Source organism: Bubalus kerabau, chromosome 2 (assembly GCF_029407905.1).
Source record: "Bubalus kerabau isolate K-KA32 ecotype Philippines breed swamp buffalo chromosome 2, PCC_UOA_SB_1v2, whole genome shotgun sequence".
Lineage (NCBI taxonomy): Eukaryota > Metazoa > Chordata > Mammalia > Artiodactyla > Bovidae > Bubalus > Bubalus kerabau.
The window spans coordinates 146,113,387-146,135,020 of record NC_073625.1 but is presented as its reverse complement, the minus strand read 5'-3'; the positions used below and the strand labels follow the sequence as shown (position 1 = coordinate 146,135,020).

General features: G+C 38.8%; 1 protein-coding gene across 1 annotated transcript in view; it reads right to left on the bottom strand.

The window, feature by feature from the left end:
- WDR49 (WD repeat domain 49) overlaps window positions 1–21,634 on the bottom strand; it is a 185,578-nt gene that overhangs the window by 114,910 nt on the left and 49,034 nt on the right. The window contains exons 5-6 of the mRNA XM_055569164.1: window positions 14,220–14,387; window positions 11,554–11,702 (exon numbers count right to left, since the gene is read on the bottom strand). Of these exons, the coding sequence (XP_055425139.1) occupies window positions 11,554–11,702; window positions 14,220–14,387 (317 nt within the window). The remainder of the gene's footprint in view (window positions 1–11,553; window positions 11,703–14,219; window positions 14,388–21,634) is intronic.

Below are 21,634 nucleotides of genomic sequence, written 5' to 3'. Positions count from 1 at the left end.
AAAAATATCTCACATTAATTCTATTTTCTTTGCAAAATATCACTTAAATAACTATTTATTATTGAGAATTCTTGATTTTCCTCTTTTTTATGTTCATGTTGACTTCTGGAAGAGAATTATGCCACAGTTCAGAAAGGAGTGTATTTAATATCATTTTCCATTCCAAATATCTTAGAGATGTTTCCTTTATTCTTAGTAGGGAAAATAAAGAACTGGACAAACACCCAGACTTAAAAATTATCATTGGGTAAATGATTATTTTTTAATTTATATTTTCCATAAATTCTCATCTAAACTGTACTTTCTATTTTCATCACGATACCTGAGAACTTGTGATGCTTGTCCAAACACAGACTTACTAAGTCTAGTCCTTGAAATGATTTATTCACAGCTCTTTATTTCATCTCCATTTTTATAGTATTAGGAGGAATAAATATCCAAGCTTGTGATTTTATATCAAGACAGAATTTAGCTTTTCACATAATGATGAAGACATCTTTCTACTTAATCTTTATCTTGCTACCACTTAATAATGCAGGATTATGAAAGCAAATCCAGTACAAATCATAACTAGCGCTAGAAATCAAAGATGGAGACTCCAGACATGCTGATCCTCATTTTAATACTACTCAGGTCTGTCAGTTTAGGTGTATTATATTACCTTTCCATTTCCTCATCTTTATACAGAATGGGCCCCTGCCAGCTTTGAAATTCTACCAATTTTTTTGGAATGTACTGAAATTGCTCGATCCATTATCTATAGTTTCCAAAATAACAAAATGGAAGCAGTTTCAAGAAGGGGTATTGTGAAAATTGGGTTAAAGAAATGTAGTCTAATTTTACTGAGGAATTTCTTTCTTCTCCCTGCTAGAGATGGGCAGAATCATTTCACACAGGCATAACAAAACTATAACGTTTGCAACCCCATGGACCTGAGCCCGCCAGGCTCCTCTGTCCATGGGATTTCCCAGGCAAGAATACAGGAATGGATTTCCATGCTCTCCTCCAGTGCATCTTCCTGACCTAGGGATCGAACCCGCATCTCCTGTGGCTTGGGCTTCACAGGTGGATTCTTTATTGCCAAGCCACTGGGGAAGCCTAATAAAACTATAATAAATAAATAAAACTAAAACTTTTTTTATCCTATAAATATTAGATTTATTAAGTGGGTAACTTCATGGAAGTTTGGGTGCACAAATAGATGTATGGATGGATATAAAATCTATTTTCAGTGCACTTTTTAAAACCAAATTGGTATTATTTACATATTGGCAAAATGTTCAAATTTTATTCAAAGTGGTTGGGGAAAAAGCTGTAAAGTTTCCTAATAATGATAGAAAAGTGAGAAAAAAGTAGAAGACAGTCCCCAGACAACTGTATCTACATGAGACTTGTTTGACTGCATCAAACATTTGCTACTAAGTCCTGCCATCCTGCAGGGCATAGATATAAAATGACAATAAGAAAGAGAGACAGAGAGAGAATATAGCACTAGGGGATTTTGAAGACAGCAGTGCAGCAGCTCAGCTCTCCAGGATGATCCACAAAAATGGATAGCCTACCTGCAGATAATAGGATAACAGGAACTGAGGGCATTGGCTCTTCTGAATATACCTTTATGTATTAACAAGTCTATTTATTTAGAATTTAAGCCTTGGGATAATCCATAGAGGCATAATCAGTGAATGTTTAGAGGCAATTTTGTTTGACATGATATATGCTAGCAAAAGTATTCTACTGAACACCTCAGTTAGTGTTTTTATCTTTAACTCATATAACAGATCTTCTTTTAAGAAATATTTTTGCCATTTTTTTTCCCCAGGATGAGATCTAATTTAAGATATTAGTTGGAAATTAAAATCTGTTGTGCTCTTTACCCTTAAATTGTTACCATAGCCATTATCATCCTTTTTTTTTTTTTTTCATCCTTTTCAATAAAAATGAGAGAAGACATACAGCTCTAAGACACAGATTTCTATTTTGTGTCTGTTTGGTATTCTATCACTGACCTTGAAAAAGTCAAAATGCTTCTTAACACTATGAATTGTTTTGAAAAAAATCTCACTAATTTCCCAGTTTAAGTTCGGCAATAAATTTAACTAACATCAACATTTTGTTTCAAAAGCTGCTTTTTTTTTTCAGAACAAAAGTTCATTTGGGGGATTTTAAAACTTCAGTTAAATTGATTTTTTGGCTATTATCATTACTCACATAACACTGAAAAACATAACTGGGTTTTTTCCCCCAGGCTTTAAACAGAAATTTTCAAACTTTGTGTTTCAAAGATTACTGTCTCTTTTTTATTTCACAAAGTAAACATAAACACTTTAAACTTCTTTCTTTTTTTAAGCTCAGTAGTTATACTAACAACCTTTTTTGAAGAAAGTAAGTGAAAACCAACTAAAATAAGGGAACTCTGGTTCAAGTATCACTGCAGACTAGGTTTTTGTAGGGGGCTTTCCTGCTTCAAAGAAAAACAGCTATGACTAAAACATAATTTCTGTCACCTTGCTGGATCTTCAGGGATTGAAAACAATCTCCACAGGTCCAAAAGAAGAAAGAGGTATAAGACGCAAACTTAATATGGAGACAGTGAACAGTATGCATACATGAAGAGACTATAACCAGGAGCCTAAGCCTTGGACCAGCAGGACAATGGAGGCACTGAAGCAAGATTGCTCAATTAAAAGGACAAAGAAAAAGGAAATGCAGTAGTCTCAGGACAATAGCTTTTTTTACTTCCATATTGCAGAAACAAACACAAATATTCTCTGGAGGAAAGCATTTTCAATTTTATTCTTCAGAATGTCTATAGTTTAGCAACAACCAAAAATGAGGTAACAATAAAGGATAACCAGACATAAAAAGGAAACATGTCACCATATGGGAGAATCACCAGAATAGCAAATATCAAATTTGGTTCTCCAATGACTCCAGGTATTAAAATTATCTGATAAGAAAATGCAGTAATAAAAATGAAATTAAAGAGCTAAAAGTCAAAATCCCCCAAATGAGCAAACAACAAAAGAGAATATACAATTAACAGGCAGTTAAAAAATGTTTTAGAAAAAAAAATTGTTACATTTAAAAACTAAATGCATAGGTTATATAGAAAGTGGGCACATCCCATTATAAACACCCCCATAAAAGTCAAGAATATGACAAAATGCCTTCTGAAATGTGGAGGAAAAACCTCAACAAGGAATGGAAACCTATTGTATAATTTTTCTGGAAAGACCATTAAAAGAATCAACAAGTAAAATACAGAATACGTATTCTCAGTATTTTAACGATGTCATGTTCAAAATCAAGGGAAATCCAATTCAAAAATTAATGTAATTTTTCATGGAACATGAATACTGATCCTAACATTTACTTAGAAAGATAAAATGCCAGTTCAGTTCACTCAGTTGTGTCCAACTCTTTGCGACCCCATGAACCACAGCACTCCAGGCCTCCCTGTCCATCACCAACTCCCGGAGTTTACCCAAACTCATTTACATTGAGTCAGTGATACCATACAACCATCTCATCCTGTAGTCCCCTTCTCCCCCTGCCCTCAATCTTTCCCAGCATCAGGGTCTTTTCAAATGAGTCAGCCTGTCGCATGAGGTAGCCAAAGTATTGGAGTTTCAGTTTCAACATCAGTCCTTCCAATGAACCCCCAGGACTGATCTCCTTTAGGATCGACTACTTGGATCTCCTTGCAGTTCAAGGGACTCTCAAGAGTCTTCTCCAACACCACAGTTCAAAAGCATCAATTCTTCGACACTCAGCTTTCTTTATAGCCCAACTCTCATATCTCTACATAACTACTGGAAAAACCATAGCCTGGACTAGACAGACCTTTGTTGACAAAATAATGTCTCTGCTTTTTAATATGCTATCTAGGTTGGTCATAACTTTCCTTCCAAGGAGTAAGCATCTTTTAATTACATGGCTGAAATCACCATCTGCAGTGATTTTGGAGCCCAAAAACATAAATTCAGCCCCTCTTTCCACTGTTTCCCCATCTATTTTCCATGAAGTAATGGGACCAGATGCCATGATCTTAGTTTTCTGAATGTTGAGCTTTAAGCCAACTTTTTCACTCCCATCTTTCACTTTCATCAAGAGGCTCTTTAGTTCTTCTTCACTTTCTGCAATAAGGGTGGTGTCATCTGCATATCTGAGGTGATTGATATTTCTCCCAGCAATCGTGATTCCGGCTTGTGCTTCTTCCAGGCCAGCGTTTCCCATGATGTACTCTGCAGATAAGTTAAATAAGCACAGTGACAATATACAGCCTTGATGTACTCCTTTTCCTATTTGAAACCAGTCTGTCGTTCCATGTCCAGTTCTAACTGTTGCTTCCAGACCTGCATACAGGTTTCTCAAGAGGCAGGTCAGGCAGTCTGGTATTCCCATCTCTTGAAGAGTTTTCCACAGTTTATTGTGATCCACACAGTCAAAGGCTTTGACATAGTTAATAAAGCAGAAATAGATATTTTTCTGGAACGCTTGCTGTTTTGATGATCCAGAGGATGTTGGCAATTTGATCTCTGGTTCCTCTGCCTTTTCTAAAACGAGCTTGAACATCTGGAAGTTCATGGTTCACGTATTGCTGAAGCCTGGCTTGGAGAATTTTGAGCATTACTTTACTAGCATGTGAGATGAGTGCAATTGTGCAGTAGTTTGAGCATTCTTTGGCATTGCCTTTCTTTGGGATTGGAATGCCAGGAATTAAAATAGAAAAACAGAAGTAGGAATTTCTCTGCCAGGTATCACAACATAGGAAAAAACTATGCTGGTTAAAACGGTGGTATATGCATGCAAGAAAAGACAGACTAATGGAAAGAATAAAGCATCTAAGAACAAATTCATGTATACATGGAAATTCAAATAATAACAATGGAATTTGAAACCAGTGAATGAAAGTAAAGTCACTCAGTCATGTCGGACTCTTTTCGACCCCATGGACTGTAGCTTGCCAGGCTCCTCCGTCCATGGGATTTTCCAGGCAAGAATACTGGAATGGGTTGCCATGTCCTTCTCCAGGGGATTTTCTGGACCCAAGGATCGAACCTGGGTCTCCCACACTGCAGGCAGACTCTTTACTATCTGAGCCACCAGGGAACAAATTATTCAAAACAATTATTCAAAAACCTCCTGGATACCCATTTGTAGAACAAAAAAATTACATAAAAATAAACTGCAAAATTAAATGCAAAAAAAATCAACAATATAAAAAGTATTAGCTGAAACCAAAGGAGAACACCTTTATAAATATGATGTGTGGAACACATTCTTAAGCTAGATTCAAAATCCAGAGCCATAAAGAAAATCATTTCTTAGACTCAGTTCTGCAAAAAGAAAACTTTTGAATGATAAAAATCACATAAACAGGTCTTCCCTGGTGATCCTGTGGTTAAGAATCCGCCTTGCAATGCAGGGGGCACTGGTTCAATCCCTGGCCTGGGAAGATCCCACATGTGGAGGAACAGTTAAGCTCTTGCACCACAACTACTGAGCCCATGTGCCACAACTCCTGAAGCCTGAGCACCCTGGAGCCTGTGCTCTGTAACAAGAGAAGCCACTGCAGTAAGAGGCCCTCACCCTGAAAACTGAGAAAGCCTGCAGGTAGCAATGAAGATCCAGCACAGCAATACATAAATAAATACAATAATTTTTTAAAACTTACATGAACAAAGTTAAAAGCAGTATGCTTGACAGAGGCAAAATACTTGCATCATATATAATAAAGGATAATCAATTTATTTTCCAAACTACAACTGCTGATAGTATAGTCCTGAGTTCAGTTAATAAGATAAAAGAATTTAAAGGGCAGCAAAAGAGACACAGACATAGAGAACAGACTTGTGGACACAGTGGGAGAAGGAGGGGATAGGATGAATTAAGAGAGCAGCACTGAAATACATACCTTACCATGTGTAAAACAAATAGCCAGTGGGAATTTGCTATGTGACACAGGAAGCTCAAGTTGGTGTTCAATGACAACCTAAAGGGGTGGGATGGGGTGGGAGGTGGTAGGTTCAAGAGAGAGGGGACATATGTATACCTATGGCTGATTCATGATGATGTAAGACAGAAACCAAGCCAACATTTTAAAGCAATTATCCTCCAATTAAAAATAAATAAATTTTTTAAAATCATGAAAAAAAATAAAGGACATGATCAGATAATGCACCATAAAAAAAATAGAAATAGAAATGGTAAGTAAATAATTGAAGAAATTCATTCTAATTTTTTGTCCATTAGATTCACAAAAGAATGAGCACATCAATGGTATCTGTCATTACCAAAGGCTCTTCTCACGTGGCAGAGTGGTAAAGAATCCACTTGCCAATGCTGGAGATACAAGAGGTGAGGGTTCGATCCCTGGCTCAGGAGGATCCCTTGGAGTAGGAAATGGCTATCCACTCCGGTGTTCTTGCCTGAAAAATTCCATGGAAAAGGAGCCTGGAGGGCTACAGTCCATGGAGTCTCAAAGAGTCAGACATGACTGAACACACAACACACACACACACGCACACACACTCATCATTACCAAGAGTGCAGGGAAACAAACACCTTTACACAGCTCTGATGAATATACCAATTGACACAAATTCTGGATCTAAATCATTCTTTAAGAATTGAATCCCTGTTGGCCCAATAGCATCATTTCTAGAAATTCATCTCTAGGAACATATCACAAAGAAATCAACTTACGCGGTCTTAAAGATGTGTATGTGCATGTGTGTAGGTGTCATAGACACAATATCTCTTATAATCAACATGCGATTGAATAATTAAGGTTGACGATCCATACTATGAATTATTATGCAGCAGATAAAAAAATCAGGTATATGTACACTCATACTGAAAGATCTGCAGGAGATATTGTTTAGGGAAAAGGAAATGGCAGAAAAATATATATCATGTGATGCCATTTATATAAAAGTAATAATAAATAGTACTTTGAATTTGTATACACACATAACATGGTACATAAATAACAAATTATGACACCACTACATATTATAATGCAATATATCAATACTATAATATGTAAGTATATGATAAAAATGTGAGACTATATAGATCAAGTGTTAATAATAGTTATTTCTTGAAAGAGGAATTGATTTTAAGAGGGTGAAGAAAGGAATATTTACTTCTTTCCAACTTGCTTCCTCGTTTGCAATTTCTACAAAAGATCATTAATCTGTTTACTTGTACAATTTAAACAAAATGAAACCGGCTTTGTCTCTAGATGGATAGAGGAAATTTGAAGAGAAAGGGTATACAGGAGAGAAAGGAAGACAGATAGGTAAGAGCTAGTCACCAGCACAAGAGCCTTTGTATTTTCCTTCCCAACCTTGGGACCACAGCATAGAAACCACACTCTGGAAAAAATCAGAACCTCAAACAAAAGATTAAGTTACAAACTGATCTGATTCTGGTGGCCAAGTCAGGATGAGAAGCCTAAGAGAGGAGTTAGGAGCAATAGAAAAGCTTAATCAGATTTCCTGGTTGGAATGTCAACCCCCAGCAGAGGTATTTCCCAGAGGCTTTGAAAATCCTTTTACTTCCCATGGTGATTCCTCCTTTAAATGACCAAGTTATTGGTTCCCAGCAGGGCCGTGCCATCAATCAGTGATTACCATTTTATGAGACAATTTAGGACTCAGAAACAAAATGCAATTGGACTATTGCTTAGTATAATATTAAATTCTACAGATAAATTTATTGTTTAATCATCACTGGAAAGCACAGTAGAGCAGTTTTCCAAAAAAACAATTGAAGTCTCAGGTCATTATTGGAGGAAGTTATTTAGATCTAAATTGCTTTGATTTGAAAATCCTCTAATTAGCTATTCATAGGCATAAATATGGTTCAATCAAAGGCTTTTTGAAAAAAGAATGCTTTCTTTCATTTTCCCCACTCCCTAAATTAACCCTAGTCCTATAAAATATACAGAAGAATTTTATGACAATAAAGCCAAAAATTAACCTGGTAGCTGAAAACCTGTTGTTTATTGTGAAGACATACAGGCTAAGATTATTATGCATTTATCGAAGTGAAATGGATTTAGACTAATGTGAAAGACAGCATGACAAGCTTTATTACACCATAATAATTTAAAAGTCAAAGCAAAAATAGGATGATAAAATTGCCTTGAAAGAGACCAGGCAGTCTTAACATTGATGATAGCTATATGCAATTAATTCTGACTCTAAGAACATTTTTTTCCACTTGCTTCTAAAGGTATACCACCTTTCAGGGAATTCTGTAATGATAAAATATCTGTTATTTCCTTCATACTTAGCTCTGATAAAGATTTACTTCCTTAACTAAGATTTAGTAAGGACCTACTATGTGTATGGTGGGCTTCCCTCATGGCTCAGTGGTAAAGAATCTGCCTGCAAATGCAGGAGACAGATTCGATCCCTGGGTCAGGAAGTTGCCCTGGAGAAGAAAATGGCAACCCACTCCAGTATTCTTGCCTGGGAAATCCCATGGACAGAGGAGACCGGCAGGCTATAGTACACAGGGTCACAGAGTCAGACACGACTTAGTGACTAAATAAACAACCACAAAACACATCAACAAAAAAAATTCAAAGTAATGAATTCAACAAATAATCTTTGCCTTTAAGCACTCAAAATCTAGTGAAAGATACAATATACATATACAATCTTCAAGTATACTTGTCAGATTGTGTGAAATTCAATAATGGAAGTTAGAGCTAAAAGATGTTAGGAAATAGAACAACTAAATAAGACTAAGGCATCAGAAGAGTTGTCATTCTGAGTTTCTTTGTGACTTGATATTCACCGTAATATGTCTTCACTTTAAACTGTCAACAAATAACCACTGAACAAACACTGAGAGGTGCAAAGCACTATGTCTGATACCAATACACAATCTGAAAAGATATGACCCAGCTTAAGACAGCAAACTAACAACTTCAGTACAACAGGACACATGCTCTAAGAAGGGACACAGGTGTGATGGGAGGACAGAGAAGCAAACACCTAGGTCTGCATGAAAGACTCCAAAAAAGTCTGAAACTTCACGGATAAATAGGCTTTTGCCAGTCGAGCATGGAGGAGAGGGAACTGAAGACAGAGAGCAGGCATGCAGCAGAACCATGATGCAGCATGGTGGGAACAAAGTGTGATATGGCTGGAACACCAAATGAACAGAAGAGAAAAGCAGGAAGTGAGCTGGGCCTGGTCTGGGGATGAGCTTTATAGAAAAGCTTAAGAATTTTAGTGCTGACATTTAGAATGAGGGTAAGAGAAGCTGTTGAAGAATTTTTCTTACAAACCACTGAATTAGCAGGACAGAGGCCAGGCTGAAATGAGACCCATCTGCAAGAAGAAAGACATGTTAGGAAAACTTTGCCATGGTTGGATGAGCTAATTCAAAAGAAGATGAGATTTTGGATTAGAGCAGTGGCAGCTGAGAGAGAAGTGAAGCTGATGAATATATTTGATGGCAGAATCAACTGGGATTGGTAGTTCAGTGGTGAAGGAGATTTACAGTCTGATACATAATATACTAAAATAAGCAAGTTTGGCAGGACTTCTGTATCAGTTCAGTTCAGTCGCTCAGTCATGTCCAACTCTTTGTGACGCCATGGGCTGCAGCATGCCAGGCCTCCCTGTCCATCATCAACACCCAGATCTTGCTCAAACTCATGTCCATTGAGTTGGTGATGCCACCCAACCATGTCATCTTATGTCGTCCTCTTCTCCTCTTGCCTTCAATCTTTCCCAGCATCAGGTCTTTTCAAATGAGTCAGCTCCTCACATCAGGTGTCCAAAATATTGGAGCTTCAGCTTCAGCATCAGCCCTTCCAATGAATAGTCAAGACTGATTTCCTTTATGACGGACTGGTTGGATCTCCTTGCAGTCCAAGGAACTCTCAAGCATCTTCTCTAACACCACAGTTCAAAAATGCCCTCAGCTTTCTTTATAGTTCAACTCTTACATCCATACATGACTACTGGAAAAACCATAGCTTTGACTAGACGGACCTTTGTTGTCAAAGTAATGTCTCCGCTTTTTAATATGCTGTCTAGATTGGTCATATCTTTTCTTCCAAGGAGCAAGCATCTTTTAATTTCATGGCAGCTTTCACCATCTGCAGTGATTTTGGAGCCCCCCAAAATAAAATCTCTCACTGTTTCCATTGTTTCCCTTTATTCATAAGGTGAGGCTAAGGAGTTGAGGTGAATTTCTATTATATTCTATTTAATTTTCACAAATACATGTATCACTTCTGAATAAAATTAAAAGTCCGAGTCACTGAAAAACTCTTAAGGGCTGTCCCCAGTAAGTCTATAGCCTATCCGTGTTCTCCTCACAATCAGGTTTCTTGAAATCTATCACGTGTTTACTGGATCTATGTCAGGCATTATGTAAAACAGAAGCTTTACAGGGGAACAAATGACTAGATTATTAGAGATAAGAAATTTACCTGGGAGATATGAGTAGTAAATAATGTGGTCAGGGTATAACCCAGACTATCTGATTCTGGTACAATGTTTTTTCCACCCTGTATAGAATATGTATCAATATCATCAAATAGAATGGACAGACATATTTAACTGAAATTTCTTAATGTAATATCCTGCAGATTAACTTTGATTTTTAACTTACTGAGACTCTTCAATACCAAAGCAACGCTGGTTCATTGTGTCTATTCCATATTTTTAAAATTTGAATGTAATTGCTTTGCAGTCTTGTGTTAGTTTCTGCTGTACAAGAATGTGAATCAGATATATATATATATATATATATATATATATACACACACATGTCCTTTCCCTCTTGAGTCTCCCTCCCACCCTTCCATCCTACCCCTCTAGGTCATCACAGAGGACACATATGTTTTACACCAGCTTCCCACTGCACGCATGCTGTCTCTTCAGTCATGTCCGACTCTTTGCAACCCTATAGACTGCAGCTTGCCAGGCTCCTCTCTCTATGGGATTCTCCAGGCAAGAATACTGGAGTGGGTTGCAGTACCCTCCTCAGTGGGATCTTCCTGACCCTGCATTGACAGGTGGGTTCTTTACTACGAGCACCAACTAGCTATCTATTTCACACATGGTAGTGCATGTACGTCAATGCCACTCTCAATTCTTCCCATCCCCTCTGACCCCCACTGTGTCCACAAGTCCATTCCCTACATCTGTGATCCTATCCATCCATACCTTATCAAAGTAACATTTATCATTCCCATTTCTGTTTTTTTTTATTGGGTTAATGAATACTTTGGAAACTTTTAAAACAACCCATCAAAAGCTCATTAATAAGGATTTAATTTATGAGCACATGGTTTGAAAAAAAATTTTAATGAAATAACTCATCCAGTTGCCCAGGACTATCCTAAATTATCATCAATATATTTTTTTAAAATATAGATTTCCAAACCATAGTAGTAAATCTCTATATTTTAAAAATCTATACCATCTCTAAGAGGAATTTCAAACCAAAGATAGATTTGGGTAGGAACTGGGGAGGCAGAACTAAATAAACTGAATGTACACTGTTACTTACTTTATCTCTGGAGAAACTGAAAAGTTGTTTTCTTGCAGCAAAGAACTGGACAGCTATCACACTGGCTGAGTGACCCCAAAGGACACCAACCGGCTTAGAGACAACATAGGGGTTCCAAAGGCAAACTTTATTGTCAATGCCAGCAGTTGCTAATCAGAATTAGAAAGGAAAAAAAAAAAATGTTTTTAGTAATAGGAATACCCCACAACACTTTCTTTTTGAAATGAGTATATCACATACTATATCACCATAGGCTGATAAAAGCCTTCTCAGCATTAACACACCTTTGTTTTGAAGGAAGGAGAGTTCTATCATTGTGCAACAGTCCAGGCTAATAGGGCATGAGTTCTAACACTGGAGGTAGTTGAAATGGAAGGTGTAGGGGAGATGGGTCTGCACGGGGTAAAAGGACAACAGTTTCTTTAAAAGGCACCAGCAGCCCAAGCAGGAGGACAGAAAATTCTTCCTCCTGGTCCCAGTGTTTCCCTCTCCAGCTTGCATAGCCTAGGAATGCAGATCACATTAAAGTTATCCCAGGAGTAAGAGAGAACTAAAACAATATTTAAAGTTTCCAAATTAATGAAAAACTATAAGGAAATCAATTATTTTTCACAGTCATGTAAATAATCAAGAATTTGTAAGCAAATGAGCAGCAGAAATATATGTTTGACCTGCTCTATTGAGAGAATAAGGCTTTTAAAAAAAATACAAATTAATTATATTCAGGGCGTGCATCAGAAACTGGGAGCACGGTGCCTGTGCTTCTTCAGTTCTGAGGAAATTCAGCGGAGCCCTCTCTGCTGTTCCCATGTTTAGGGCTAACTGAAGAGCTGAATCTATTCACATTTATGGAGTCGCCATAAACATCAGACCCCTATTTGGATTAATAGCCCAGGGTTAGAGAAATAAGAGGAACTGAATGTACTTTTGTTTCAAGTCTTTACTCCACAGTATGAAATTAGTAAGTGATAAATTTTATCCTGAGTATTACTGCATACAGTAACATGTAATTCCAGCACTGGGCCAGGTATATGTTAGAGATCAGTACAAAGGGGCTGAAAGAATAATGAACCAAGGCACTAGTTGATATTTGAGTCCTTTTAAGCCGAATTCACTAACTCGTCCAGCTTACTCTAATAAATCTACAATCCTCCTCGAAAGTTTGCTGTTCGCATATCTCTGACTTCAAAGTCAGTCTCTTTTATCATGAATGGCAGCTATGATTGTTGGGAATTTTAGAGATTCAGCCCCTTAGCTGATATCAATACTCTTTATATGAAGGACAGCTTTTGAAAGAGGGTCAATAAGACCCCCATTCTGTAGGCCATGTGTATTCATTCTCTGTAACTACCCTATCAATGTTTAAAATAACACCTCACTTTTCATATTTGAACTAATATCATATAAATCAAATTATCAGCTTTCAAAATGTCTAAAATTTATTTAAATAGACAACACCTGAAAATCTTTATTGCTTATTTCCTCAGCTAAAATTTACATAGAAAAAAAAAAGCTCTCCTCTAAATGTCCTTCAACAGAGAAGTGGATACAGATGTGGCACATATATACAGTGGAATATTTCTCAGCCATAAAAGGAATGAAATTGTGCCATTTGCAGAGATGTGGATGGACCTAGAGGCTATCATACAGAGTAGAGTAAGTCAAAAAGAAAAAATATATATTGTGTATATTAACACATATATGTGGACTCTAGAAAAATGGTATGGATGAACCCATTTGCAAAGTACAAATAGAGACACAGATGTAGAGAACAAATGTATGGACAGCAAGTGGGGAAAGGGAGTGTGGAATGAGCTGGGAGGTTGGGAATGACATATATACACTAGTTTGTGTAAGACAGATAGCTGAGAACCTACTGCATAGCAGAGGGAACTTGACTCAACGCTCTGTGATGACCTAAATGGGAAGGAAATCCAAAGAAGAGGGGATATATCTATATGTTATAGATAATTCATTTTGCTATACAGCAGAAACTAACACAATATTGTAAAGCAAATGTACTCCAATAAAAATTTACTTAAAGAAAATTCCCTTAGTATGCTAAAGGGCAAGTTTGAAAATTTTCAAAAAGCATCAGAAGTTATATTCTGAAAGGTGATTAGAAAATGTTCCACATTTTACATCTCTCTAGTGAGCGTATGTGTGTGTGTGTGCGCGCACATGAACAAGGAAAATGTGAGTGAGTGATAGTCACTCAGCCATGTCCAACTGCTTATAACCCCATAGACTGTGGCCTGCCAGGCTCCTCTGTCCATGGGATTCTCCAGGCAAGAATACTGGAGGGGGTTGCCATGTCTTTCTCCATTGTTTGAGTTGAGCATTTGGTTATGCTAAGAAGATGGCAGAAGGCAGATACTGCACAAATAGTCTTCTTTCTCTATGTCATTTTACATTCCCCACCAATGCTGAGCAAAAGGCTCATGAAAGCATTGGAGCACTTTCTCATATTTTCACCCCAATTTAGTTCATATATGCTGCACATCTTAATGCATCATTATCAGACATTCTCAGGTAATAAACTGTGAGCTGCTCAAGCTGGTCTCTCCGGCAATAAAAGCAACAAGGTGAAGAGGCCCCATGCATGCAAATATGCATAGCAAACTATTCAGGAGTCTCTCATAGTTATCGTGATTTATTTTACATACCAATTAAATTGAGCTGAGAGTGGTAATCAAAACCATGAATGCCCTGGGCAATGTGGAAGGATGTCATTTTCAGATGCTTTTTAGATTTCTCTCTCCAGGCCAGCACCACAGTGTTTGTATTGCTGGTTGTACTGGAAATAATAGCATCTAAAGATGCATTGTAAGTAACTGAGCAAAGAAAAAAGAAAAAAAAATCTTTAGCTGATTTCTCACAAGACACAGGGAGAACAGTATTATTTTAATACATGAGGTTAAAAATTAAACTCATATTATGATGATACAACCTGACACTTAGAAAACACCTCACTAACCACTTCTCCCACCAAAAAACTTACCAAAAAATCTGCAATCAGACTTTTCTCCCACCTCAAGGATAGCTTAAAAAATTTTAATTAGAACACATGACAGGAAACAATATGAATCAATAATTACATGGGATTCTGGAGATATAAGTAACTGGCTAAAATGCTGGGTTCTTCTTCCTGGGCCTAACTAAAGTAGGCAAACAGGAGTTGAGCAAACATCTGCTACTCTCAAGGTCCAGCTCATGCCCAAACCATTGGTTTACTTATGTTTTGACTGGTCTAGAATGTGTGAGAGTAGGGTGGCCAGGACTTGAAGCTCTGCCAAGATTCACAGCTAGAAATCTAGGTCAATTGGCAGTTTTCCTGTTCTTGATGATCTAGTGATAGGAGCATGAGAGGACCATGCGTGTTTAGTCACGTCCGACTCTGCGACCCCACAGACTGCAACCCGCCAGGCTCCGCTGCCCATGGGATTGTCCAGGCAAGAATACACTAGATGAGCAGCAAAACCCCACAAGCAAGAAGAATGATTCTGTTGTCTTTTGTCAGAAAGACCTGTGAGTTCCTATAGACTCACAGGCTCCAAAAGACACAGCTGCTCTGCCACAAACTTCTCACCACTATGCCCTCCATGGTTAGATGACAGTTTTCTTTCACATTTGTCTGAGACAATATATTTGTGCCCCAAGGTGAAAGATTTCCAATTTGACCTCAAACCCAAATTTCTGCCTCACACAAAGAGGGATGTTGTAACTCCGTACAGCTTAAGACAAGTTGTTTTAATAGAACGGCTCTTGAAAATGTTTCTGATCTGTTTATTATCCAGCATCAAGAGCTAACACTCTTGTAATACAATTCTCAGGGATCACTAGAATTCTTGCACTTCTTATTAAACTAATCCTTGACTGAGCTCTGTTCCTCACTATCTTGTCAAGACTGTTTGCGTAGAAAACACCTTAGAATATGAGACATGGCAGTCTCATATTTGCCTCTTTTTCTGTAGCAAACGATAGACAAATTTACTACCAAAAATAACTCTGGAGCCAAAGACAGCATGCATCCTGCCCACTGCAGAAGATTCAGATTTTATAAGCTCAGGGTTCTTTTCCTGTAACATGACCCACTGTGCAGGCATTCATCTGCAACTCTCTGCTTTGCCTCTGTGAGACCTGAGTGTCAAGGGGAACTGACATGAATATGCTGATACTTATGGGGTTTGCTGTGCTGTGAATAATGAAGTCCTTTTTTCTGCAACACAGGAGTCTTATGTCCTCTCTCATTTTAAGATTATTTTAAAAGTTCTTTCTCCACGTGAGAGCCACAGTATTTGTATTGTTGGCTGTGCTGGAAATGACAAGCTAACTTACTAGTAACTAACTTGGAAACAGTCTTACTATTTTGGTTGGAAGAATTTAATTTGCTTTATATAAATGTATGTATACATATATGCATACATATATATGAATATATATATTTCCAAAATAGTAAAGGCAAGTATTCTGAGAGGCAGAACTGTTGGGGGCCAGCGTGAGGCACTCCACCCATGGCAAAAGCCATGAGGAAGGAGGCTCGACATACGCAAAGGCGGGATCGAGCCTCAGGAGTCCCCCCTGGAAATCCTCGAGCAACTACCCCCATAACCAGAGCCTGCCTACTTTACTACTTTGTGCTCTCACCTACACCTCTGACTTTACGGGGGGCTGTCCCCCACCACCTCTTTCGGAGAAGGAGTTAACTTAGAGCTCCAGTTAATAATTCCTGGGCGTGATAGGAGTGTTTCAACCTACAAACTCCTCGGAAGGTTCTCTAGCCTGCCTGACAGGCTTGTCCGGCCACATGTGATTGCTCACAGCCTCCCAACCGTGAGAGGCACGAGATGCTTTAAACCTTCTAAAAACAGGTTCTTTAGAAAAGTTAGAAAATTATTAGTATAAGTATAATGGGCTGATTAGAAATTGTATTGGTGAAGGGTTTTTCATTTGTTGAGCCAATGTTTACTGCTAAGTCTCCACATCCCCTGCCCTTATACACATTAATGAATATATAGAAGAAATAAGTATTAACCTTTGATATTAATCACGTTAGACCTTAGGCTAAGTAAATTCTTTCCCTAATTAAAACCCACTATACCCTCACCCTATAGGAATGTAATTTTATTTGGGTGGCGTCTGTTTTAAGGATAATCACCCCTGGAGAAATAAGTGTCCTGGTTGACTGACCGCTGTCACAAGGAGAGGGTCGTAAATTGTCAGCAGGCCCCCTGGCCAGAAGATGATGTAACACCCCTAAGACCTCTGTATACATTTGTATGAAGCACCTGACTTTGATAAAAGTCAGGACTGTTGACCCCGCGTGACTTTTGCATAACATCTCAGTGTATAAAAGTAGACCATGGAAAATAAAGAATTGGGATCAGTTTCTCGAAATACTGGTCTCCCCATGTCGCTCTCTCTCTCACTCTGGCTGAGTCTCCATCTGGAGCGTGGAACCCACCATGCTTACTAATTATGCCTGGGCTTCTAAGATCCTACCTGGGAGGCCTCAGTGTCTCCTCTCCTTTGGGAGAACGGAAGGACACCTGTGGCCTACGTAAGTGGTGCAAGCTTCTTGTCTTGAAGTTTTATTGGTCCCCCGCGTAAACCAAGCTACTCAGCCTCTTTTCTCCACTGAATTTTCCTACTGAGCTATCTTCATTCTATTACTCTTTATATCTTTGATGAATAAATAATTAAATAGGTCGCCGACAACTTCCCCGCTTCGAATACCCTGGATCAGCCGGGGCTGGACCCCGGCACAGAACTGTAGCTCAATACACTTAATAATACAGTTAATATACATTACACACTTAATACAATACACTTAATAAACTAAACGGGAAGAGCTAACTTAGACACAACAGCAACTAAAACAACAACTGCAATTGACATGTGAATAGCTTAATTTAACATATTTCATAGCTATTTCACTATGAAATATATGTCTTAACGTGGCTGTGCTTTGTGTGTGCTAAGTTGCTTCAGTCGTGTTCGACTCTTTGCAACCCCATGGAATGTAGCCTGACAGGCTCCTCTGTCCATGGGATTCTCCAGGCAAGAATCCTGGAGGGGGTTGCCACGCCCTCCTCCAGGGCATCTTCCCAACCCAGGGATCCAACCCAGGTCTCCTGCACTGCATTTCTTTACAGTCTGAGCAGTAACAAAACACATGGGTGGTAAACAAAAGGTAAACTCCAGAATTCAAGACTGAAAGAGGACTTATCTACTTCTTTATTTTACAAACTGAAAAATAGACACCTGTGCAGATTCAAGTATTTGGCAAAAGTCAACAATTGATTGTTGTCAAACTCTGGACTGGAGCCCAAGCATTTAGACTCTAAGTTTGGTTTAATGTTATATAGCATACAGTATTAAAGATCCAAGCTCCGGACAACTAGCATTTGGCAGAGCCAGAGTACAAATTCAGACCTGACCTTTTGACCACTGGAACAGGGCTTCTCATATTGTAATAAGCAAAACAGTCACCTAGAAACTGGTGTTAAAATGCAGATATTCATTCAGAAAATCTAAGATGCTGCATTTCTAACAATCCCCAGTCATGGCTGGTGATGCTCTTTGGTGATGATCACACTTTGAGTAGCAAGACACTAGAATACATTTCTTGGAGAAGGCAATGGCACCCCACTCCAGTACTCTTGCCTGGAGAATCCCAGGGACAGGGGAGCCTGGTGGGCTGTCGTCTATGGGGTCGCACAGAGTCGGACATGACTGAAGCAACTTAGCAGCAGCAGAATACATTACTAAGAGCAAGGCTTTCCTTCTGTGCTCTAGAGAATTAAACCATTCCCTGGTGGCTCAGACAGTAAAGAATTCACCTGCAATGCAGGAGACCCAGGTTCAATCCCTAGATTGGAAAGATCCCCTGGAGAAGGGAATATCTATACACTCCAGTATTCCTGCCTGGAGAATCCCGTGGACAAATGAGCCCGGCGGGCTACGATCCATAGGGTTGCAAAGAGTTGGACACAACTGAGCAACTAACACTTTCATTTTCTCAAAATTTGGGAGATCAAATGCTCCTTTGGCAATCTGATGAAAGCTGTAGACCCTCTCCATCAAAAAGATGTGCACACACAAAAGTTTGTATAAAATATCAGGATTTGAGGAACCTCCCCAACCTCCCCACCTCTATTCATGAAGCCCAACAATAATAGATCTGAAGAAATCAAATGAGAAATCTCCAGCAACAAGGTAATTTGGGATTGCAAAACTTTCACCTGCTTTCTCAAATGATTCTTAAAGTTCCTATTACTAATGATGCATATGCTTTGTGTTAATCAATGCCCGTGTAAGCATCTCTTGGCAGGAAATAGCTCTTTGCAGGAAGCCACTCTCTGCAGGAGGCCCCTTTTGTCTTGTCACTTTAGAAAAGCTATATTGTAACTAACTTTTAAACCAGGCTTTCCCATGCTCTACTCATCTCCTGGTCAAGCACACCTTCCAAATCCTTTGATCACACAGTGCCTTGTCTAATCTGTTGATTCTTTTCTTAGATCAAAGAAATAGAAATGAAGGTTAAGTAATTAACAGCGAAGTAGATCTTTTCCCCAGCTTTCCGTTCTGTAATCCCTCAAACTACCTATGCGAACAAGACAGCATCTAAAGAAAGATGACAAGGAGTCCACGAGTCTGCACGCAGTGGGAGATAGTGATGAATCTGACCCCCTATCTCAATGATTAAATGAGATTATGTCTCCTTTTTCCCTTTATAAACTTTCAAAGCCAAGCAGAATCTTTGGAGTTGGTTCTGGAATACAAGTCTCTCTTCTACCCCAGGATGCAGGCTTCCTGAATAAGGCACTTCCTTTCCTGCCAGCGCTTGTCTCTCAAGCATTGACTTTCAATTGGTGAGCAGCTGAACCTGAGTTTGGCTTGTCTTTTTAGTTTCTACTTCTTAAAGTAAATGAGTTTAGCTGAGTTTTGATGCCAAGTTTCTACTAGTCAATGCCAATCAGAACACAATTTCTAAGGAAAAAGGAAAGGGCTCTGATAATGCAAAGGAGACTTTTAGAAAGGAGCTCCAGGCAGAAGAATAATTCACCATACAGTGTGCTGTGAAATGTTGTGAAACACAAAAGGACTGCTAAGGCCCAAAATGGTCTACTTCTCCACGCAGCCCAGAACTCACCTGGAATGTTGTTTTTTGCTCATCCCCCATCATGCAATCTCCCTCAATCTATGGATTACTTAAAAGTATTATTAGAGTAATGTTTTTAAATCCCTTCCACTACCAGGTATCAAACCATGCCTTTATCTTGTAATCATCTTTAGTGAGTAGATATCCCAAATTTACTGATGAGGAAATAGTCAAAAAGCCATTCACCCTAGGTCATGTGGCTAATTGAGGATAGCGATGAGACTGAGTGCCATCCTGACTGGCTGTGAGCTTTTCATTTGTACTACTGCATCTTTCTTTTCCACAAAATTTAAAGATGTTTGCTCCTTGGAAGAAAAGCTATGACCAACCTAGATGGTATATTAAAAAGCTGAGACATCACTTTACTGACACAGGTCTGTATAGTTAAAGCTATGGTTTTTCCAGTAGTCATATATGAATGTGGGAGTTGGACCATGAAGAAGGCTGAGCAGAAAAGAATTGATGCTTTCAAACTGTGGTGTTGGAGAAGACTCTTGAGAGTCCCTTGGACTGCAAGGAGATCAATCCTAAAAGAAATCAACCCTGAATATGCATTGGAAGGACTGATGTTGAAGCTGAAGCTCCAATATTTGGCCACCTGACGTGAAGCGCTGACTCATTGTAGAAGACCCTGATTCTGGAAAAGATTGAAGGCAGGAGGAGAAGGAGACAGAGGATGAGATGGTTGGATGGCATCACTGACCCAATGGACATGAGTTTGAGTAAACTGAGGGAGATAGTAAAGAACAGGGAAGCTTGGCATGCTGCAGTCCATGGGGTTGCAAAGAGTCAGACACAACTTAGCAACTGAACAGCAAACAACAATCTTTCTTTTCCACTAAGCCACACTGCCGTATGTACGCCAGGTTTTTTCTATTATCTGATTTGAAGTTCTTTCCATTACCAATTACATTCACTGAGCCTCACTGTGTGCATGCATGTGCAGTCACTCGGTCGTGTCCAGCTCTTTGTAACCCTATGGACTGTAGACCACAAGGCTCCTCTATCCATGGGATTTTCCTGGCAAGAACATTGGAGTGGGTTGCCATTTCCTCCTCCAGGGGATCTTCCTGACTCAGAGATAGAACCCGAGTCTCCTGTATCTCCTGCATTGCAGGCAGATTATTTACCACTGAGCCATTGGGGAAGCCCCTTTGAGCCTCACTGGGGAGCAATTAATTTCAGGAGCATAAAGTTTGCTGATCACTTGCTACATTAATACTACTATTTTACTAGAAGTACCAGCAGTATAAAATCTGAGGATAATGTCCTTATCAGGAGCATCCTCAATGAAACAATTCCCTTTGTTTACAGAAAATGCTAAGAGTTATTATAACTTGACTTAATAAAATAGTAGTATAACACATGAAGTATACTACAGAGCACTATAATTATATCTTCAAATCCATGGACATTCCATAATGTCATTACAATACAATCAAAATAAAGTATTTCTACCCTGAAAATTGCTTTGTCATTTCCACATTACATCCAGGTATCTTCTTCAGTTTTAAGGCTTTAAAGAAAGACATATAAAGAAGTACATTTTGTCCTTGTATTTAAAGTATTGCTTTAAGATTTTAATCTGGAGATTCAGTTCAGTTCAGTTGCTCAATCATGTCCGACTCTTTGCGACCCTATGAATTGCAGCACACCAGGCCTCCCTGTCTATCACCAACTCCTGGAATTCACTCAAACTCATGTCCATCGAGTCAGTGATGCCATCCAGCCATCTCATCCTCTGTCGTCTCCTTCTCCTCCTGCCCCCAATCCCTCCCAGAATCAGGGTCTTTTCCAATGAGTCAACTCTTCACATGAGGTGGCCAAAGTATAGCAAGTGACATTTATGGACCTGTAGTCTTCCATACTGGAGGTTCAAACAATTCACACTTTGTTTCTAAACCAAGATGTAACTCA